This window comes from Nesoenas mayeri (genome assembly GCF_963082525.1).
Source record: "Nesoenas mayeri genome assembly, chromosome: 2".
Taxonomy (NCBI): domain Eukaryota; kingdom Metazoa; phylum Chordata; class Aves; order Columbiformes; family Columbidae; genus Nesoenas; species Nesoenas mayeri.
In genome coordinates, this window is record NC_137543.1 from 22,116,309 (window position 1) to 22,141,000 (window position 24,692).

The window sequence follows — 24,692 nt, forward strand, 5'->3', positions numbered from 1 at the left end:
AGCTTAGTTTTATGTTTAACAATAAACTAGTCTTAGAAAGATTCTTGAGGAAAATTACATAGATCAGGCTGCTGTTGCAGGGCTACAGTATGATAAATGGCTATTTTTTTCCTCTGGTGGAACACTCTTGTGTTACTATGCTTTTTTTTTCTGTATTACCAGAACTCAGGTTTTCCTGCATGTCAGCTTCTACCAGCACTGCCATTCAGACTTCAGTATATATCCTATTTAGTGCAAGTCTACTAGTACTCAATATTCAGGTGTTCCGATACCAGAAATACTTTTACCTAATCCTTAATGCCCACACTGTTTTTCCACTCATGTCTTCTTAGTTTTAAGTATGTTTACATGAAAATAAAATATACTGCTTGCTTTCCTTATGTCTGTGCTGAAAACATACTAAGCAACTTCTGCATTTAAGGAAATCTCTCTTTTACACAATAGATAACCTGTGAAACTCAATGTATACAAAGTATTATGGAACCAGAATACTTAGTTTTCTAAAAATAATGAGGCATGTATATGATTAATTTAAAAAAAGTTTACAATTTTATCAGTCATGAGGAAAAATTCAATTTCATGGGGAAGTTCACTTTTATTTATCAGCAGCTTCTAACAATAGAGATGCCTGGAAGTAAACTTTTCCCACAGGCTTCTCAGTGTATGACTATGTACCATAGAAGTGTATGTACCTTCCTCTAAAGCCTCTAATACTGACTTCCAGAGGTAGAACAAAACTAGGGGTATAATAGAGGATGCCTATTGTAATATTTAATATAGCTTCTACTGGTATAGTTTTTGCTTTCTCAGCAAGGAAGGATCTTTTTTCTTAACTCAAAGTAATAATGAATCAACATACAGTTGGTGTTGACTTTCATTTAAAGAAAGAAATAGAACAGAAAGGTAAAAGAGAATTCCATGTGGTAGCTCTCCTGAATATCACTTAATGCCTACTTAATGACGTTTTTCTCAGGCATGTCAGGCTTGAATGCCTGCTTGTGCCTGTTGACAGATTTAAAAAATTCAAGTCATTGTATAGTATGCAGAACATGAGATTTCAGTCAGCATTTGACATATGTGTTTTAGTTCATGATTCCAGAATAATTTTTGTAGAAACCAGGTAGATAAACTGAACTTACTAATTTTCTGTCTCTAGATAATATAAGTACTTAATTAAGGGGAACTGAAGCAGTGGTGGTAAAAAAGTGAAGACGGAACTCTCACATGGTTTATGAGAGCTATAGTTCTCATATGGCTTTAAAATTACACAATTTTAAGAATGCATTTTGAATTAATACATATATATGAATATTCAGTGTCTAGTTCCACAAGCTCATTGATAGAATAAATGACTCATTTTCAAATACTGAAACTACACTTTGGCTGAAGAGTAAATTAACTGTTTATTTCTGGAGACAATTTGTTTGATGTGTGCAATAAATAAATCACCATATTCATAAAATAATTACATTTATAATTTTCCTTTTTAATACATTCCAATAATACTGAAGGTAAAATTTAATTAAAAAGAGAAAAGATGTAGAGTGAGGCCCAATAATATAATGTAGTTGAAATGGAAAAACAGAGATAGGAAATGTTTCCTTAGGTAGTTATACTCTATCCAGCTCCTTCACATGAAAGCCCATTTATTCTCTATACTCCATACCAGTCCTACTTCTGATTCAAATTTCAGTCCAGCATTGAGGGAGCACGAAAATTGGCAGAATAACTCTGGTTATACATACAATACATAAAGTCATCTTTTTGTGGTACATACAATCATAACACTTACGAGGGGTCTGTTCACAGTATTATGCTCATCTCTAAAATGTAACACCTTTCAAAGCCAACAATATAGACACACCTGAAAATATTTTTGCCATAAATGTCAACATAAAACAAGCATCTAAACATAACAGTATACCAAGTCTCTCCTATATGTTCATAAAAATTCCTATGCCTTCTGTAGTAAAAACTACATTTGTAAAATACCCAAATAATCATGCAGCACATCCACAGAGTTTTTAAGTATTCTAAGCCATTTTCATGGTTTTCTTTTTCTTTTGTCAGTTCTATTTTCATTAACAGTGTTTTCCATTTTGTCATGGGTTTCGTTAAAGCTCTTTATTTTCCCACACAGAAATGTACATTCTAGAAAGTAATTATATAAAGTATATTAGCTTACATTATCTGCAAAACTAATAATAAATAAAACTTAATAAATTTGATCTTTTTCTTGTCTTCAGATATTAAATGTCTCAGTTTACAGTAACTTTGCCCATCCTTGGTGCCAGGAACTACATCCTGGAAATAAAAGTCTAAATCAGAATTCTCTTCCTCAGTCAGCTTTTATAGGTCAGAAGTCTCACGTTTCCCACTTACAAGCTGACCTCAATTAATGAAGTCCTTTAGAGGACACTAAATTATTTTTGTATAATAGAAGTTTAAATTGAAAATATCTTGATTATTTTAATTAACACACTGTATATGACATGACCCTGTTCCAGATAGCAGGAAATTTTGGGTAGTATATTTGGGGCTATATTACTATGAATGATTCAGATTTTTGGCAAACTGCCACAGCTGGGGTGGAAGCTTGTGTTGATGCATAAAATAATTTTTAAAAAGCTAAACTGCCACTGTAAAACTAAGTAACACTACATCTTCCAGCATTCAATAGATCAAAATAATGCTGTGTTCAACAAAATGAAAGCCATGAACATGTTTCAATAGCTCTCATTCCATCTGTCACTCAATAAACCTCTTTTTTTTCCTTCTCTTTGAGCTTTTAAATCATGGCTCTATTTTTCATTCTATTGGATAATTACACTGCCACTTTTATTTAATTTAACCTCCCCTTCTTAAATTTTAATAATCAAGAACACTCTGTGTTAAGGGTTTTCCTGCACATTTCCAATAATTTTTTTATAGACACACAAGAAACTTTCACTGAAGAAACAACCTGCCAGTCATCTATTACTTTCTAAAAGGGTATTGGATATTTCAGTTTAGCATATTTTGTTGCTTTTCAAAACAAAACTCCCTTGCCTTAGAATGATAATCTTGTTCCAGCCTGGAATCTGATCCTGCTACCTGTTTGTACTTGCTGATTTTCATTTGGCGATTCCTCTCTTCTACATCAATTGCACCTGTTAAGTTAAAAAGAAAAAGAAAAAAAAAGAAAATAAATACACAAGCAGTCCTCAATTCCAGGTTTCAAGTTATGCTCATGGAAGTTTAAACAGAAAAAGATGAAATCTGACTTAAATTACGGTGTAAATAATTTTACTTTCTGAATTACAATTTTGCAGAAAACAAAAAAATTGTAAGAGGAGGAACACAGTAGATAAGTATTTCAGCAGAATCTTAATAAGTGTTGTATTTTCTACACAATTCAAATGAAACCAGCTATGTGGAAGAAATGAATGTAAATGGAACAGAATAGATAGTTACTATTTCAAAAACATTCCAGAGAAACTGAGGGGGTTTTTTTGTTTGTTTGTTTCTTTTTAATAAAAATTAAAAGGAATGGAAAGACAACCTGCTCATTTTTGGTGGAGATCCTGGTTCTGGATTTGTTACAGTGTGATACCAGCATTTTTATACCAAATTACTGATCAAGTAACAACCACAGTCTGGCAGACTTTTCAATCACCATTTGAGCATATTCTTAGTATGCTCAAAACAATTTAAAGAAGTACAAACGAATGCTAAAGAGCCACCCAGTGGCATCACTGTATTACATTCTAATGACACACAGCTTCAAGAATGATTTCAGGTTTCACTCTCCTTGGACCAAATGCATGATTAGTCTCAGTTAGGGATGAGTTCTTACTATATGACTGCAGGCTGGTTTCAGTTAACCGGTAATGTAACACCACAATATACTATGTAAAATAATGAGGAATTAAGTGCCTAAGCTGAGGTGGAAGAGTGAAAAATAGAAAAATGAGAGGAAGACAACAGCCCAGAATTGCAAAAAAAAAATAAAATCTTAAAACAAAATATGATTAACTATTATACACACACAGGCTTGACTCTCTTCCATTTTTACATGGCATAAGCCAAGAATAGCTCATTATCCACCGAATGCTAAAAAGCACTCATTTTGAGTGATATTTGTCTTAAACGTTCCATAATTTTAACACAAAAGTTGTATAGGATAAAAATTTTAGAATCCCACTGGTCATAAATGAAAGTTTCTGTCTATTATACATATGAACAATCTGGACTTTTATTTATGGAACTGAGAATGAGATAATAGATTTCAGTATAGTGTATAAATCTGATTTAAACTATAAACCTCAGCTCTAAGTCATAATCTAAGAGTAAAGCGATGCTTTGCACGGGGCCTCTGCAGGTCCCCTGAGCTTTGTGTTTTCTTTCTTGACAACAGTAATGGTGGCAGTGCATACAAGGAGACCCGCCTGCTAAATCTTGCAGCACTTTGGGGGAAATCTAGAAGGAAGAGGGTGAAAGGAAAAGGGAAGGCAATAAGGCTAAACTGTATTGTTATCTATAAACCCTCTGGCTTCTGATTTTTGTTTTTGAACTTTCAATTTTTTCTCCCTACAAACAACATGAATAAAAAACTTTCATAAAATCTTCTAACAAAAATGAAAATAAACACAAATGAATGAAAAAGAAAAAGCAATGTTTTATAGGGAGAAATAAAATGAAGAAAGAAAAAGCAGATGAAAATTCCTAAAATAATATACAGTTTTTCCTGTCACAATTGCCCTCAACCATTACAGGTCCCAAAGTAACACTTGCTAATGTATCTTTAAGATGAAGTAATTTTTTTAAGGATCTAGTTAAAAGCTCTAAAGATACATTTTCTCGCTTGCAAACAAAAACTTTAAACTGGAAAATATATTTCTTTCTTCAATGACAGAAGTAATACATAATTAGTTTTGAAGTAAAATACTCTAACTTTTGCTTAAAGAAAGAAATCATCTTTTTGTTGAAATCATAACATTCTGCAAATCCACTTGTCATTCTTCCATAATGTAACAAAGGAGATGTTTTTCACCTAGAGGGAATTCTGTCTATTTTTCTTATGAAGTGTTTTTTAAGAAAACATCACACACATTCTGCCAAATTTTTTTTACAATAAGTGATGAAACAACACCTCTTGAGCATAAATTAGAAATTTCACAATTACTTGTGAAAATATTCATTCTTATCTATGATCATCTGGCAAAGTCAAATTTAGGTTGACAATTGCTCATGGTCTACAAAGCCTACGACTGAAATATGCAGTTGAAAGGGAAGTATAACTCAAAATCCCTCAGTGTGAGTCCTCTGCAGCAAAATAAGCAAAACTGGTGGCATATTTTGGTCTCGGAGAAAAACAAGTTCACAAAATTTAGGAAAAAAATTCAGTTCCCATAACAGCTTATGTAACTGTAAGTAAATGTAAGTGAACGTAACTTGCTATGTATTTTTGCAGCTGCCTTCAACAGGCAAGTTAATTCAGTTACATGCAAAAAGAGGGAATCCTGAGGGCAATGGGAAATTCATAGTGCAGAAGATCAGCTTTGTTTGTACTATGCATGGAGCTGACATGCAGAACAAGTGTGCAGGGTGACCGGCTGCTGCAGGCTGATCTCGATGTAACTAAAGCGAGACGCAGCTGTAATCTGGATGGGAGTAGGAAAGGTGGTGAGAGTGTCACAGCACTTGCCGTTCATGGGGTCAGCCTGCTTGCATGTCACACTAAGTGGCGGAAATGCATGGCTATCATCATCACTTCTGCTGGCAAATCTACACTTAGCTGAAACTTATGTGAGGATGGTTAGCAGAAGCAGAAGGTACTTCCAGAGAGTTCAGTGACTGAGTTAGGAAGCTTCAGCTCCTAACAACATTTTGGTAAGCAAGGCTGAACATCAGTCCTATAATAAGGACTCCATTGTAATCAGGAGTTGTATATAGAGTGTGTGTAGACAAATCAGAACTAACCTCAATCTAACTATTAGTTATAAATAGTGCTGAAAATATAGGAGCATAAGCTTTTGCAACAGTAGAACAAGGCTGACTGAGCCTCTGTGTTACTCAGGTCCTTAGCTACAGTCCAGAACAAAACATTTTCAGGACTGTAGAGACTGACACTAGAAAAATTAAAGCTACTTCTGCTATACTTTCACGTACTGCCATGATGTACCAAAGAGTACACAACCAAATTTTGGCCAGGCAAAAGTGAGTTCGTTTGTATATTTCTGCCTTAACTTCCTTCCAGAATTTTACTTCTAGATATTAGCTGTGCCTCCAACAGAAATATCCAATGACACAGTCAAATTTCAGCCATAGGAACACAAAAATTATGAATGACTGATGGAATAACAAAGTCTGGTTTTACTCACCAAATTCAACTGTGATCATTATGCTGCAGGCAACATTTTGGAGCTTTGCTTATTTTGAACAACTCTCTAATGTTTTAAAACCCATGGCCCAAAGGTTAGCTCAGTGGGGTTTTCATCTGCACAGGGAAATTCCTGACTGACAACAAGCCAGCTGCTGATTCAATACCAGCCATTCTCCATTATTTGTAGGAGAGAATATGCTGGGGGAAAGCAGCACAACTACAGTGCAAACACAGTCCTGAAATGCCAGAGTAAAGCACCCAAGTCCTGTGCGCAGCAACCCTGTGTCAGAGCCTAGCACTAATGACTAAAGCAAATTAAGCCTTAGGTCGCATGAGTTGTACTTTAACCTTTTTTACCTATGGAAATGTAACTAGTAGAAAAGGAAGTGCAAGTAAAACATCAACTATAGGATATTCAGTAATGAAAGAAGAGAAAATGTCTCAAGACACAGACAAAAAGGGTGCCTTGAGGCTGCAGGAGCAAATCAGAAGATCAAAAGAGCCCAGATGCCATGAACAGGAATGAATAAGCAGAAGTGCCACCAGGAAATCAAGCAACCTATAGAGACCAAAAACCAGTAACAATTGACAGGTGAGCCTTTCTACAGAGACATCCAGCTTGAGCTGTAACTACTATTACATATTATACATAGTAGAAAAAGGAACTCTGATTCTTTTATTAAAGCAGAACCTAGGCACGAGGCCTGTTGAGGTGGCATCTGCATAATTCCTACTGTGGTCTAGGTGGGGGCTGTATAATTCCTACAGCAGGACTCAGGACAGGTTCCAGCTTCGAGTGCAAACTGTTATTCATTTTCCTGTTTTAATTTGAAATGAGATAAGATTTAGCTACTTTACCTTTAAAGCCTTCCTCATAACTGAAAACTAAACATCTGTTTCATGCTATTTTAAGGGGCTGTAATCAGTGGAGGTAAGCAGTCATTCAGTTCAGTCTGGAGCTAAAGACTGCTATTTGCTCCTCAGGTCAAATATTGGTTACTCTCTCAGCTAAGACTCTAAGGCTGATAGCGTGTGGTTCACACCAGAGGAAAGAGGTACAACAAAATGGCCTTATCCGGCTCAGCCTAAGCAAACCCACCTATTTAAAAAATAAAACTGAAACCACCTGGGAGCTGTGGTTTTCTTCATTCTTTCATTGCCTTTTCCAGTGGGAATTATTAAATTATCCTGGGTACTATACGTGCTGGTGATGGCGATGTGTTTGGAGAAGGAATTGGCTGTACAGTGGGGCTTCTGGGGCACAGAGAGAGTAAAAGGGAAATCTGGGGTATGGAAGTAGCATGGAGTTTCTCTTCAAATATTTGGATCGTTTAGTTTTGGATAGGCATGGACAAGAGAGATACAACATTTTGGAGGCACAGCAGCACAGCCATGGAGGAAAACTAATGATGAGGGGACTACAGAATCACTAATATTTTAGAAGTCAGAAACCTGTAATAGAGATGAAAAAGACAGTGTACTGGTGGGAACACTCTGTGCCTGGAGCGGGGAGGGCAGAGGGTTTACGAGAGCCTGATTCTGGTTTCTTTCTTCCATTTCCTAGTGTCTATTTTGAAATTGCCGAAATATATTAAAACGGTTATCCAACTCTATGGCACACATTTGCTTAAAAATCAAAGAACTTAAGGGCAAAAATATGAAAATATTTTTAATAAGTCACCCTACCTGCATCCCCATTCTCTGGATCTGCTTTCTTTTCTTCTATAAACAAATGAAAGCAATATGTAAAACAAAAAGAGGGGGAGAGAGAAAATGCAGAAATAATAATAAAAGTAATATAAATCATGCATTAAGAAGGAAAAAAGAATAAAATCCAAAAAATTAATTTAAATTTATGAGTTTAGTCAACCAACCAAGTATGGTGCTCTACATCCAGAGGCATAGTCACTGCATGCTGGTGTATACATTTGTGCGCTCTTATGAAAGACTTATTAGAGGGAACCCATTGGGTACTTCGTGCACTTCCAGAATCATTAACACACTCAACACAAAACAGAGCAAAGCAGGTGTCAGACATAGTTACTTTACAGTTCCCTTGAATAGGATGACATGAAAATAAAAGTAAAAAATTTACTTGTGCTGTATGTTTTATGCAGTGCACACACAATATGCAGTCTAATGGTTCAAGCATAGAAATTGAATGTGTCAGAATGCTTTCCAATAATTACTTTAAATCTTCACTGGTTTAATATATTCTCATAGCTTCTAGAGGGTAAAAGGTCTAATGATGATATTACGGTAGCTTGTCTTAGAGTTAAAAAATGATGAAGAAGAAAAGACACTAAGAGCAATACTCAGAATCCAGTTCATGCACATAAATCCAGCTAACTGATGCCAACAAATATTCTGAATGCATATCAAAGGTTGTAAATGGCTTGGGGCATTTCTCTGTCATAAAGAAATGAAAATACATTGGATCCCTATCAAATAGTTTGGCAGCCCATAAATACTGCACTCCGAAATCCAAGTTTGGTAATTAATGTGAAAGAATTTTAAGTCAAATGAAATTTACTTTAATTAGAAATACATTAACTTTTAAACAGACTCTCTGTTTCTTTTCTTACTCTAAGCCAAAATGATATTAAATTCAATTAAAACAATCCTATGAATATGAAGCAACAACCCACAAGCTACAAACTCAAAATAGCATGTATTATAAGAATCAAATATTTTTTCCAGAATTTTTGGTTATTGAGAGTTGCTCACAAAATTATGATCTACTTTACAGAACACAGACTGAAGAGGGAAACAGAGCTGTTATATTTTAAGGAAATACCGTTTTGTAGATGGGTATCAAAAAAGAGGATGAAGTGATACTCAAAGAGAAATCATATTGGGGCAAGGTAGAAGTGTAAGAAAGAAAAATATGCTCCCGCAGAGAGCATAAATAATGTAACACACTTTGATAGGATCTGGCATCCCATCCTTTATGGGATCAAAGTTGTTCTTCTGCTGGCAACTCCTAGCGGAACTGTTAGGCAAATTAATGGGAAACAGATATGGCAAGTCATAAGCCTATGCTTTTGAAAAGGAGTGGATACCAAATGGGTTCTTGAAACCTCTCTTATTCCCTGATCTTTCCTGACCCATCCTGTACATTTTATAATTAAGGCCTTTTGCATTCTTCTGCTTTTGGCTTTAGGTATCTCGGGCTATTTTATTTGTGTGGGTTGTGGATATTGCTAGGAAAATAGTAAAAAGAGAGAGATAGTCATGTTTGCTTTTCAAGCTTTTTTTTTGTTGTTGTTTTTTGAATTGTAGTCACCAATATAAAAGCTACAAATACACCACTGTCTTCTATTGCCTCACTACTTTCTAAGGCAGAAAGCAATTTGATAGCAATACCACTGCTCCAACATAATGCAAAATACATGAAAGTGAAGTAAGTTATTAAAATAACCTTGAGTTTGAGCTCAAATAGAATGATGACATTCTTAAATTATTTCATACACATGATAAAAAGAAATCTTTACTTTGTCTGCAATATCATCTTAATACAGAAATCTAAGACTATATAGGGTAATTCCTTTTGTTAGATGCCTAGAAGTCCATCCATCCATATGTATGGAAGTCTTTCAACTATGAGTCTTTAAATAATGAGATTGTCAAAATGAGCAAAACTTGAAACCTGTTTGACTTTCACTTGTTCTTGCTCCATATTTAAAAAGTATATTGAAAAAGAATGCAAAATTGAATTATAAAAAAAAGAATATCATAGTATTAACAAGCATAAAATTCAATTACATTTTTGAATTTTAAAAGTGTAATTGAAATGCTGTGACATTTACTACAAATCTCTACAGTGAACAATTCCTTTAGATTTTTAAAAGAAAGGTCCACACAGTGGATCCTATTCTCCAAGCTGAGGTTTCTGTTGTATTGTGAAGAGCTGTCTGAAGAAGTACAAGAATGAACAGAAGATTGAAGTGAGAAGGATCTTACTTGGGTAGGAAGCAGCAGAACTGAACAATATTGGTATTGTCCATTGACCAAATAAAACATTGCTATTATAACTTCTCAACAGCAAAGATCTTCACAGCAGCTATGGGCTTAGTCATTGCCTCTTAAAAGAATTCAGAGCAGTTTCAGAATACTGATACTAAAGCAATTAATGCTTTTGGTTTCCCCAGTTATGAGGTGCTCAAATCAAAAAAAGGTATATAGAGTCTTAATGTATTGAAAATGCTGAAAACCAATAAATTACCATGAGATCATTCTAAAATGTCTCAAACTGAATAATAAAAAATGACAGTCACCAGTCATTCCTAAAAATCTTCATGTATTTCTGTTTACATGATTTCTTCAATAACATCATATTAGTCAATATTTTTTTGGCACTACTTGAAATAACCTTGGTTTACAAAGTGAAAAGCATATACTGTATCCTGTGTGTAATTACATCAATTTAAGAACTAAAGTTTTTCGGAAGTAAACAAGGTGGAGAAAACAAACAGGTGCTTTCATGAAGGAGACATTTCTGTATATTATAGAAAATAACTAAATGTTTTCAGCTTAATCAGAATATAGATATTGATGAAATACAGAGATGAACTATATGGTTTGAGAGACTGAAATGATGAAACCTTCATCCACCATCACAGTTGAAATTGCTATTATAATGACCACTGACATTTCATAAAATAGTAGACACAGCTATGTTCCCCTGGTCCTGTAAGGGTCTATTCTTCCCAACAGGTACTAATATATATAATAGGTATCTAAAAATCTAACATGTATCTGGAAGATAAAATGAACAAAAAAAAAATTCTGATCGAGAGACTCATACAAGAGCGGACTTAGCAAGAACTAAAACTGATTTTAAATGGCTTTGATATTTTATTGGAAATGCCTTAACTCAATGAGCTCTGCTGTTCTGATGGGAACCTGGAGGTGCCATGGCCAAAGCACCCCAGCAGGCTTCACCCACCTCGCCCCAAAAGTCCTATAGAGCAGGGACCCCATGTACCTTGCAGCAGAACACGACCATCTCTGTACATGTCCAAATAGAGTAACAGTTCCACAGAAGAAGCAGGATAGGAGACTTTCTCCTAGCCATGGATACTGAAGGCAGTGTTGAACAATTGCTCAAAAATTGCTGGCTTCCTTGGGAAAATAATGGGAATCTTGACTCTGCATCCCTAAATTTATAACTGCGAGTTGCTGGGCTTAATAGTCTTCCTCCCAGGGTTTCTCCCTTCTCTCACAGCTGACTGCCCCAAAGCTGAGCTTAGAGCCTGCTTCTAGGGACATAGTTTAGTGCTAGACTTAGGTTAGGTTACAGTTGGACTCAGTGATTCTGAGAGTCTCTTCCAACTGAAATGATTCTATGATTCTATTCTATGATTCTCTCTTGCACTGTCTCTCCTGCAATGAATTTTAGCTGTGCAGGGAGCAGTTCAACAGGTTGGCTCAGGATAGTACTTTCACCTGAAAAGAGAGATTTTCACCAGAAAAAAGAGATTTGCATGAGCTCAAGTAGAGGCCTAAAATAAACCTGCTTTATTGAAAACTGAATCTGATTTTTCAAAGCTGTGCAAATTATTAACTAACATTTTATTTTAAAAATCAAATGTATATATAGGACCCTAACATTTGGTAGCCAAATTTCTTACTAAAGATTTCTCTGGAAGTGCTATTTATGAGAATACAGGAAAGCCGATTTTATACTGAAAAAAAAAAATCCTTAAAACAATATTCTTATGAAAACAGGCAAAGGAAACAAGATTGTCTTGTAAAAGCAAAATCTAAGTTATTTGCTTTGAACATCAGAAGTTGTCAGTTAAAGGTCTTGCACTTAAATGATGCCACTTCCTCCTGTTTCCAGAGCCCTTCAATTCCAATTCTACCTCTAAGAAATTACGTCTAAGTTTTGTCATTCTGGCTGTCTACAATGTGAAAAATTTAACTGTCTAACTGCTACAGGTCAAGCAAAATATCAGGTGATGTGTGATATAAATGGTTGCTGAACTCTGCTCCAGGACTTTATGTCCAATATGTGGCAAATATAAAAAAATTATTGTTGCAGTAAGAAAGGCCTTTCCAAGAAGTCTGTGAACCAAGTCACAATCTGAATGAAAATAGTATGGCTGACACCGACAGAAATGTGGAACAAGAGAAAAAATAAAAGGTTGTTTAAATTCTTTTTATTACTGTTTAAATGAGATTGAATTGTCAATGACTGTCCATAAAAGGGATTGCTAGAATGAAGACAATTTCAGTTAGCCAGCTTCCTAGTGGGGGAGCATGCTTTGCATTCCTGTTTTCTATTTGAAAATTGCTTCATGGGTTTGTTGTTTTTTTTCTTCTTGGCTTCAAATTTAACACACTAAACAATGCCTGAAACCCGGGGGACATTTCTCAGCAATTAAACAAAATTTTATCACAATGCTTAAACCATGTTAACAATGTTACTTCGGATTATTTGCAGAATACGTGGCACTACTTAGCAAAAGAATTGAATAAGATGGTGTGGTGATCTAGGCCAGAAAGTTAAAGAATCTCTGGAATCACGGGTCAGCTCAGGTCTTCATCACTAGGGTTAGATCAGGGCAGCAGGTAAAGGACAAAGGTCTTTTGAAACATGCTGGGAAGTTCCATTTTGCATGTTTATTAAAGTAATGATTAGGGTGATGACCAGCTTTTTTTTCTCTTTTATTGGGGTGTGGATACTTTTCCAAAGTGATTTTTGCAGGGTGCTCTGTGGTGTTTGTCCTTGCTGCCTCATACAAATATTTACATATATTTTTGGGGCTTTTGAAAAATACTGAGTGCCAAGACGGAAAAAGAAAGAAGCAGTAAGAGGAATATTACCTAAACCACCCCATTTCACTTCTCCAAAGAGTTCTAGGACATCTTTCCCATACAAATGCTATGCAATAGGATTTTGCAAACACAAAAGAAAAAATATCTCAGGAGTCAGTGGGTGCTTACATTCTGTCCTCATAAAAATCTGTTCAGACTGGCCATGCTATAAATTCTGCATTGTCTTCACGAAAGCCAGAGCACAGTCTTATTGTAAGGCTCTCCAACATCCTCTTTGCCAAGTGTGCAAGCTCCTCAGAGTCCCACCACTGGTGTACTCCACAGTACAACCACAGAATAATTCACATTCTGACACAGCCACTAGAAAACATGGGCACAAACACTTGACGATAACTATGCCTCTGCATCCGGAAAAGCAAACAGCTGTTACTAGAGATTCTTCAGCCATCCTAAGAATGCAAGACATTTTCATCAGTATCTTAAGAATGAGAAATATGGTCAAAGATTAAAACAAAAAGAAAAACAATGGTGGTGATTGGTGTGTGCACCTGCATGTACAACTCAGGAGAATTAAAAATTCAACTAGGAAACCTTTACTGATTAAAAAAAAAAATGTAACACTAATCTGTCTTTTACACAATTATGCTCTCATTTGTAATTATATAATCTGACATTTTTACTATTTTTTCTTCAGCAGACTGAACATCAACCTTCATTTATGTGGTTCAGTACAGATGGCTATTTCAGGGGTTGGATTTTGAGGCCTTTGGTTTCTGGTTTTAATTCTAATAAAAAGTAAAAATAAGGACAAACAGCCTCCCAGCCATCCAATATGATACATCTATTTTCATGCTAAATACATTTAAACTGAATTTTGAATTTACCTATCCCTTAGGCTTTTGTTAACTAAATACAGAGTTAGACATTAAATTTAGTCTCAGTCAGTCCAAGGTATCAGACTTTAAACAGGCCTGTCAAACTAAATATCACAGAAGCCTACAGAGATCCACAAGACATTTAATAATATTTGTGTTAAAATGTTACAAATTCCATCCAGAAATTTATTTTCAACATAAGGAAGACTAAAACAAAACAAACCACCATTCTGGTCTTTAAAGACAAGTATGTAGCTGACCATAGGTGACACACTGTGTGTCACCGACAATAGGTGCGTACTGACTATAACAATGAATTAAAAATAGAGGGGTGTCATGTTCTGTTTACAAAGGGTAAGAATATCACAGTAGATTCACTCTTGGAAGGCTTGAAAAACCTCTCATGATGCTGTAAAATAAGAAAAAAAATCTAAATAACTGTTCTCTTTGTCTTCTACTGCTGTTGATCTCAAACTCTCTCAGTCTCACAAATTTTTTGCCTTTGCTTTCTCCAACAGTTTATTTGCCAGACCTTTCTGCTGTTTGCCCCTCCATTGTCCAGGTCTATGAGCTCTTCCAGTTTGGTCACCTATCTTTAATAGGATTTTTTAGTTTTCGTAGGCTTCATCCCCAGCAATCACATTATTATAAAGAAACACCATTTTCCGTAAGAATGATAAAAAAATGTTTCAAAGTCCTTGTCTATTTGAATTTCATTCTCAAAGTTAGCAAAAACTCTAATCAATCCTTCATGTGCTCTTAACAAGAGAGCTTTGCTCCAGATGTTGCAGAAAAGAGCTGTAATGTCTATTTCTCTGTCTTTCATGGCCCTTTAGAAATGGAGCTGTCCCCACTACTCCATTTTCTAACTTCCATCTGCCTCTTTAGAAAGCAGCAATGAGTGGGCATTGCTACTCCATCCCTTCTCATCCTGGGATAAAACAAGAATTAATTAGCCAGCAGTATTTGTGCTACGTGTACACTGACTATCTTTAAAAGGTTACTATCAGCCTTTCCAAAAGTTTGGCAATCAGTTTTTGGGCACAGTTACTTGAGTCAGCTCACATCGTGGTCTAGGCTGAAGAATGTTTTCTGTATCTCTTATGTTTGAAGACCACAGTAAGTATTACTTGCGACTGCAAATACTTTTTGGCACAACAGTAACTGGTTGGGCTGAACCATCTCATTGATGAAAAGAAAGACATCTGCTTCATCAGTCAAGTTCTTTGGCAGGCAGGGGTTTACTTCTATTGCTCATACTGAATACACAGGGAGGTGAACAAGCGTATGTCTCCATGACACTTTTCGCAATACTTAAATCCTAGGAAACATATTAAATTATTTCCAAAATATGATTTTAGAAACAAAATCTGAAAACTTTAAATTGCAAAGCTTCTCCTTCACCCAAGGAAAACAGGGTTTAGTCATTAAGGACTCTATCAAGCTGCACTGCTATCAGATTAAAAAATTTATATAAAAATATTATTATCAGCTTTCTGAACTTGTTTTTGTGCACTGGAAATATACAATGTAAGCTTTGTATGCACTCCCATAGGACTGTTCAATTTTTTAAAATCTAGATCTTTTCAGGGAATAAAATGTTCTCATTTTTGCAATTAAATATTATACTGTCCAAAGAGAGGAAATGGCAATATTTTTATTTCAATAATCACATATTTAGATATTTAGCTCTCACAACACCTCTTGGTCTAATAACACCTAAAATCAATAGCTAATCCTTTAATTCACAAGAATGTTTGGTAGCATGCTAAATACTGTGAAAAGCATTTCCTAACAAAGCCTGTAAATGGATAATCCTAGTTCCACACTTTTAAAAGCAAATTCTAGAAGAATAGGAAAACATCTCCTTCTAAAGGTGTGATTTTGAAATGTCACCCTTGCTTTTAGCTGGGCTCAGAGCTGCACCAAGTGCCTTGTACTGAAATGGGTAAGCTATTTTGTCATTGAGGTAGAACATGGAAAACTACCAGTTTTAAATGCACATCTGAAAATATGTTACTATTGTCCTGGTTTTGTTTTAAAAAAAAAAAAGACCAGCTTCTCTTTTAGTAAATTTTCCTTTCAGCTAAGTTCTTTTAAGTAACTGCACTGTTCTGAATTTCTGCATGTTTTCTCAGACACTGTTCACTCCGGAGCTGATAAAGGTAACAATGGTATGCAGAAGAGGCCCAAGTTTAGACTTATAGCTATGGCAGCCAAGGTTGCTGATAAATTTCACACATCCTGTAAGTGAGAGAGGTGTATTTAGAAGGAGGGGAGGACAGAACAGGTGACTAAAAACTGACCAACTAAGGATTCCATCCCGTTCACATCATACACCCTATAAAAGTGGGAGATCACGAAGGTCTTGCTCTCTTTGACCATGGCTGGGATCTGAAGAGGACCCTGCCTGTAGTGCCTGCGATCTGAGGCCTGGTTCCAGATCTGGCATCCCTGAATCCAGTTCCGGTTTGCTGGGAGTCCAGCCCAGGACCTCCAGGTGCCTGCCCTGCCACAGGAGCCACGCCAGCTCACAGCTCCACTGCAGGCAACACTGCGCTACACCGGGAAATTCAAGACTGGTTTTGTATATTCTGTATTGTTTTCTCTATTTATTAGTAGCATTAGTAAAGCATTTCTAACTTTTCCAACTTGCGAGTCTCTCTCCCTTTTCCTCCTATTGTCTTTCCGTGGTGGGGAGGGCGGAGGGTTAACAGAGAGCATTTGCCACAGTTTATTGTCACTCTGCAGTAAACAGTTACAACTATGCACAAAAAAACCTAATTGCTCCTGAGCTTAAGGGCAATAACAATAACTTTTGCAACTGAACTGCTGATCATGTTTTTGCATTTCTGTGCTATACAGTTACATTTATCAGTGCCTAATACATTTGTTATTGTTGGTAAGCCAGGGTTTTGCAAAAGTGCATCTGAATTGGAAAGCCTAGAAAAGTTAATAATAAACAGATACTGCTTTCTCATACATATCAAAGAAACATAGGTCATGAAAAGATGTGTTTTTCTGAGATGCTAGATATAATTTTAAGGTTTGATTTCATCCAGTCCAGGGAGTCTGATGTGTTGATTTGATATTTTGATTCAACATATTGATTCAATCAATAACTTACAAAGGTTCTTGAATAAAAAGGTCCACAAGATTCCCTTTCTGTTATTACGAACAAATAGGAAACGGATCACCCAAACCTCTAATTCCATTTTTGTGATAAAAGAGATTCAGAATCATGGCACAGGAACTGGGAATGGATCTTAAGCACAAGTTTACTTAACTCAGTCTTTATACAGCATAATTGATTAATTTCTAATTGTGATGATTTACAGAAGATGGAATTTAGATCACACCACCAATTGTCTTCTTTATCCATACTCAACTTCTTTTCCCCTGTAATTTAAGTGATTTCTGACTTGAGATCTGTTTAATATGAAAACCACAGCAAGTAACATCTGCAAAATTCCATAAAGATAACGTCTGGCTCTAGGGGCGTAGTACCAAACGTAAAACTGAGCTCTGAAGGAGCCAGTCATACCAGCGAAAACAGGAAAAATGACGAAATACCACCCAAGTTTAACAGACTGGTCAATGTACCAAAAAAATGCTTCATATTTGAGAAGATAAATGACATCCAAGTGGCTTATCTAATTTGTTGGGATAATAGCAGAGGCACAGAAAATTAATGAGAGCTTGAACACAGTAATTGTAAAACTAAAATTTATAGGTGAATTTAATTAACTTAAATATGGGGAATTTTGTTGTTCTTGTTCTGACATACCACAATGGAACAAGTAAGGAAGTGTGAACAGCTACTGTATTTTCAGAGCTAGGATGCCTTACTAGATATAAGTTCTCTGCCAGTAATATAAAGTATTCAGTAAAATGGCAGATTAAACTTTGGTATGAAAGATAAAACTACAAGTAATGCACAATACAAAAGAAAAGCCATGATCAATATTTCTAAGTTAGAGTTCCTTCAATGTTTTGACTTCTTGCTCTCTGTTGTTACCATAACCTTATGTTTTCCACTTTTTGGCATGAGACAATAGCTTTTGATAACTAACAACTTTACTTCTAATCAAAATAGTTTTAATTCAATGAAGATAAGTTTGAAATTGCAGTCCATAAAATGTAACTTAGTAAAACTACTCAGTTCTCAAATTATATCCTCCCCAGGGTGAAAAATAAATAGTTATATCAGAGTTTCCATAATTTTTGTAGCAGTTTTCAAATGCAAAGATAAAACAAATTACAGATTGTTTTCATGTGCTAGTTGGAAACTTAATGGCTAACTTACAGATTATGGAGATGGGAAATAAACCCTGATATGATAGAAATCGAATCAGTTTAAAGTCTTAAGGTATAGCACACATGTCATCAGTTAATGCTTTTTGTAGAGTGCATAGTTTATAGTTAATAAAAATTACATGAGTATCTCAAACTTAAATACTTGTAGTTCGTCAATATTTAAATATATTGAGGCAGAAAAGAGTGAAAAGTATGTGAGGTGAGCAGTGACAAAATCTATAGGAAAGGTAAAATGAACCAAAATAACACAGAGAAAAGCAGTAGAAGAGACAGACCTGAGTTTCTTCTCCTTGATGATTCCGCTTCTTCTGTGATCACATCGTGTAATGGACAGACATAGACAAAGGAGATGGGCGTGAGAGGATGTATTCAGAAGGTTAAAACTGACACTGAGGGAAAGGGCCAAAAATTGTTTTAGAGAGAAGTCTGCAGAGCAGAGTTAGTAAATGTGGAAAAAAATAACACAGACGCCAGAAGGAAAAAAAGCTGAGGAAGAAGTGGTTAAACGACTGTTGTTAAAAAGGAACAGTAAAGACAGGGTTAGTATAGGAGCTGAGGAAATAACCAAAATTATAATTGACAGCAAAGTCAATTCTTGTAATGAAGCTGAAGAAAAAGCTGGATAGTAAAAGGTATGTTAACTAGCATAAACACATTCATTCATGATTGTCCAACCTTGTGGAACTTTATCTACTTCAACATAAGTATCATTTTACTTCAAAGTACTGAACATTCAGTTTAACATCACCAATGGGAAGTGTATTATTATTTTTTTCAATTATTAAATTGTTATAATATATGCTGAACCAAACTTCACATATCCAAAGCAGAAGGCAAAAAGGAAACAGATGTTTTTTTTTTTTCAAAAGGATATACAAGCTCAAGAATTTCGGAATCCACATAACACACTCTGGAAAGGACTGCATTATTGTCACACTGTGCCAAAGGTATTACCAAGATCAAAATACAGAATGTGAGAAAAGAGAATTTACAGCTATTAACTCTCATGGTCAATTCAGCAGATACTTTTTCAGAACAAAATGTTACTCTCATCTCACAAAAGTCTAAATTACTGGAAATGCATGCAAGTCAAATGCCAAAGCAACTGTCTCATTACTTACTTTATTACTTCACATTCAAAAACACACTGCCATTTCAGACATGGAGAACATCTGAGGGACAGTGTCATTCTCTGTACTGAAAATCCATTTGTAGCAAAAGAATGGGAGGAATTAATCTTGAAAAGTAATAATAATTACAAAGAACCGTGAAGCGACCATCATTAGCAAAATGAACGCATTCTTCCAAAAATAATCAGAAATATTAATTAAAAAATATATCTATAAGCTCTAATTTCACCTTGCAGTTTGTTAATGAGTCAGAAAACATTGCCCTTGATTCATTAACACTGCATACATTCAATTAAGAATTCCAAAAAGGTTCACACACCACAATTTTATCCACATTTTACTGTCAATATCAAGATGCCATTGAAAAATGTGAAATTAGAATAAGCAATATAAATAAATAAAATGCAATTCAAGACAACAGTAAATTTCATCTGATAAACACCGTGTTCTATAATTAAGCAATTTTTTTCTATAACTGGTAGATTATAATTTTCATCTACTATCAAATGCCAAGACTGTGCCAAAACTTTGTTGTAAACACAAGCAGCTTGTAACATGTATACTTAGAATGCATATTTTAAGCAATTAAGTTTGCTTACAGAATGAACATATGTGAGGGCTGAATATGAGATGCAATTCAAAAGAAAAACAGCTAATGGTTTTGAAGAAGGATGTACTCATATGTTAAAAAAAATAAAGAAGTAATGGCATACAAATATATTTTTATTTGGGCAAGTACAATGAATCCACAGATTGGAATAAGTGAATACAAAGATCTACTTCACCTTGGTGTATTATAGCTTGTATTAATATAGTGTAGATATAATTGTTATAACTGTTAAATAAATCAATCATTATTATCACCACCAAAACCCTAGCTGAAGTACTTGAAAATTTCTGAAAATGTTTTGTATTATATATCTATAGCCCTGAAGCAAGCACTCCTACCATGTCAAAAACAGTCATGCAAAGGCCTTTATCCTTATATAGGTCAAAAATTATTTTTACTGTCCATAAGAATGCATAACTTTAAGACATATACTGCATTAAGATAAATCCTTCTGAAGAAATTTTCAAAGGATGGGTGGAATAATATTATTTCCAAATTCTGAATTGCCTGCTATGGTAATGAAAGGCATTCTAGTACTATCAGTGAGGCTCAGCACAGACACAACTGATTACCAGGGAAGCTCCCTTTGAAGATTTTAGAACCAACTGGTCACTATTTGGCTGCATATCAGTCACATATACCAATATTTTTAAAAAATTATGTTTCTAAAAGTCCTCATGCAAAGTACATGTTATGTAAAAATATATTTACACATCAAAGTGTCAAACAAAAAGGTTTTTAATTATGAAGAATAATTCCAATAGAAGCCACAGAGGAAAATAAAAGATAATAGGTATCTTCTCACTCTGGTTATCTGTTCAGCTGATACCTCATCTCTTGAGATACATGGCTTGTAATATTTTTGAATTAATTGTTGTAAATATTAATGAATTTGTAGTATTTGTGCAATGGCAATGCACTAACTTCTTTCAATTAATGATGATAAGAAGGAAGTACTAATAGATCGATTAATTTAGACACAATAGGACTTATGTGAACCAATCTCCTCCTGATTATGCCATAAATCCCAAACAATAGTTTGAGAATTCTCTGGCTTTGTAGCTTGTAATCCACTAAAATAGATCTTTGTTGACAGAAATATATTAAAATCCCAGAACAAAATTATGGAATAAAATTCTATTAAATTTACATCACGTCAACAGGCATTCTTCATTTGCATAGTCATTGCTTTGTTGTGGAACTAGAATTTATTTGGATCAATTGTTCATTTTGACGCAGGAAGGTGGTATGTATGAGGGTACTATATACAGATTTAGAAACAAATTATACTCTCAATGAATAAACTTACAAAGTAAATGAAAACCAGGTAGTGTACTGCAAGTCTGAATAAAACATAACAAGTACCATCTATTTTATCATGCTTTGAAGCAGAATTTTCCTTATAAGCAATGTCACTCATTAAAGAGAACTATTTAGGAACTTAGTGTTCAAAAAACATGCTTAAAACTTTACACATCGAACATGCTCGTCTGAAATTCTAAAAGTAGCATACGACAAAGAGATGTGAGTTAATTACTCTTTTTTTTTTTTTCCCTTGAGGTTTTTTCATACCTGCTCTCAGAAATTTCTGTGACTTCTAGATTTCAAAAACCTTATTTCTGTATACTGTTCACAAAATAAGATGTACAATAGCGCAATCAAATAAGCATAATCTTAAAACACAGAGGAAACTTTAAGATAGAAATGTTTCATGGAGTCAGTATGTTTCATAACTCTGTGTCATTAGTCTGGATGTGACTAAACCTGAAGAATGACATAATACCTCTAACCCTCAGGAGAGAGATTCCCTGGCAACATTCGAACTCTGCAGAGCTAAGGATACAGATAAAAGAGGAAGAGTATATAGCAAAACAGTTAAGAGCAGAAATATTTGTTAGAAGAAGATTTAGAGTGAAAGGCTGACTATGCTGGGGTGTGAATAAAATCAGTTTTCCTTAACCTTCTTTAACAGCATTAAGCCACATCATCCGGTTACCCTTCCGGCTGATACAGAGCCCATTCCACACTTCTCTTTTTTTGAATGAGGTAATTCTCTACTAGTTAAAGGTGAGTTCTTTTTCTTGAAGTGTAAATCCATACACACAAAATCACAGCTGTATACTGAACAGATGCTGACATTTTTCCTCAAAAATATAAGCAGAAGACTAACTAGGACAAATAAAATACAGGAAAGACAGAAGCAATACATTTAATTTTGCAATTATATAATATATGCTAACTAAAGACAGTAAGAATATGGAAAATGTGGGTTATTACTACCAAAAGACAAGGATGATAGAGAAGAAAGTAGAAAACAACAAACAAGAAATATTAAATATCCTAAGTATCATGAACTCTATAAATCAAATGAAATAATGTGGAATGCATTACTTTTCCACAAGTCTCAGGAGAGAAATTGAGAAATTCAGAGAGAGCTTTTATGATTTTGTTTCTCTGAGTAAAGTTCACATAATTTTATAATGAAATAAAGATATTAATGCACTATAGTTACACACTTGATTTGAAATAGAATAAATTCTGAAAAGACAATAGATGTCACTAATAAGTTAGGTGATTTAGGTATTCAAACATCAGTACTACTTCAGAAAAGATACTTAACAGCACAGATACAAATACACCCTCTATTGTCAAGAAAGGATAGATAAGCTATCCTAAATCAGATATCTCCCTATTCTAAATCTATTCTCATTCTAGTGATGTCAAGAAGTTTCACCACCCACAGAATCTGGTTGTTCAGGTGATCACATAGTTAAGACTGAAGGAATGGTCTCCAAAACACACACACACACACAAAAAACAATAAAAGGTTATATAGAAAAAGGTATGCAGTTTGTTAGACTTTTTCAGGACACTGCACTGTTTCTGATCCATCTTAAATTACAATTATACTCTGACTTAATGCAATTTGGCTAGGACACTGAAGTGCAATATTTGATTACATATGTGTCCTACTCACACTGGGATTGTAATTCCCCAGCACAGAGTCCCTATTTTTCTTAGGAATCCAATTCTTTTTCTTCAGTACAGACTAGAGATATTGTCTGTCAAAGTGGTATAGGAAAAGATAAAAGTAGAAGCAAATATATTAGAGGACTATCTGCTTTAAATACACCATTTATTAAGTGCAAGAATAGTCTCTGGTAAGTGTGCAAATACTCTTTTTTTTCAATAAAACAGTCATGCCATGTATTCAATCGCCATTACTCCTCACTTGTCACAGGTAAACAATCTGCATACATGCAACATGTAGCTCTTTTTGTAAATCCTACCCACCTGGCTGCTTTTCAAAACTCAGCATTTTCATAGGATACCCTTCAAATTGAAAGCCAGTCAGTACATATAATGACTTACCATCTGTAGGCATGCATTTTCTGATGTGCTTAATCTACCGTGGTTATGATTCCTCTAAAAAATTAGTACTATATTAAAGAAATACGGTTTTCCCAGAAATAAGTACAGGAACACTCCATTTTCACTTCATTCCATGCCAAGATGCATAAATCTATTTCAACTATTCTGTTTCCTTTTGGTCAACCATATTCAAATATGCCAGCACTTGCCCATGTTTCTGTTCTTCAACTGTTGCTTTGAAATCAAAATTGTCTTTGGCAAAGACTATATGTCTGATGACACTGCAATTTTCTCAACAGGCAATGATAATGAAACCATGACAGGAGGGTATCCAGGGAAAAAATGTCAAATCTACTGTCTCCAAGTAGAAAGAAGGAGAAAAGCAATAGCATTTCCTTTGCTATCTCATGAAGGTAGTTTCTGCATTAGCTGTATCATCTCTGGATGGAGACACAGTTTGCTAGATTGCATTCAGCTTCCAAAACTTTGCATAATGAGACTGATTGAACACTTCAGAAACAATTGACGAAGAAGAAATGAGTATTGCTGCCTTGGTACTCTAAACTATGTGCTTTCTTCCTGATGGAGTATCAGTACAGGACATTCCTACCCATAGCCTACTTTTTCTCCAACCTCTTTTAAGGCATCAGATATCAAAATACAGAACTTTGTGAAAATATTAGCATGCTGTGCTTTTGTTTTTTTTTCTTTACTGACCAAGGAAATGTGATTAGAAGACTAGAGCTTTATTCACTTTCTTTCGCGTGCCATCTATTACAACTCAGAGACAGGGGTGCTGAAAGTAGAAATGCTTAATAATATTAGATAGGAACAAATCACTATTCCACATGCTCTTTGATTTGGTGGTATCCTGAGAACATGGTGTTCTCTGACAAAGTGCTCACATTGGCTAAAGGAAGGGCACACTCATGTGAGACACAGATTGAATTTTGATGCTGTGCTTACCTAGAGTTCTGCAATTTTGCCTTTCCAATCCTTCCAAATCTCTGCATTAATACAACTGACTCTGTAAAATACTGAACAATCATTTTGCAAATTGTCTCAAAACTTAGAGATTACAGTACAGTTAAGAAAACTTGTTGATTTCTGATATTCAAGAACAGGAATTTTATCAGCATCTTCTATTGAAAAGCCTGAAAATAAGAACCATTTTACTATTTTATTTAATGACCTTAAATTGTCCTTCAACAAATTTGTTAATATCATTTCTAGTCATGCAT

General features: G+C 34.9%; 1 protein-coding gene across 29 annotated transcripts in view; it reads right to left on the bottom strand.

Moving 5' to 3' along the window:
* Positions 1 to 24,692, bottom strand: part of RIMS2 (regulating synaptic membrane exocytosis 2) — a gene marked incomplete at its 5' end in the record, with an annotated part of 469,329 nt that overhangs the window by 88,178 nt on the left and 356,459 nt on the right. For 4 of the 29 annotated variants that reach the window (XM_080338801.1, XM_080338790.1, XM_080338814.1 and 1 more), the window contains 3 exons: positions 3,049 to 3,149; positions 8,051 to 8,086; positions 18,615 to 18,647. The exons of 21 other annotated variants lie outside the window; for them this stretch is intronic. In XM_080338801.1, the coding sequence (XP_080194927.1) occupies positions 3,049 to 3,149; positions 8,051 to 8,086; positions 18,615 to 18,647 (170 nt within the window). The remainder of the gene's footprint in view (positions 1 to 3,048; positions 3,150 to 8,050; positions 8,087 to 18,614; positions 18,648 to 24,692) is intronic. 4 more of the 29 variants (XM_080338813.1, XM_080338816.1, XM_080338815.1 and 1 more) reach the window with 4 other exon arrangements.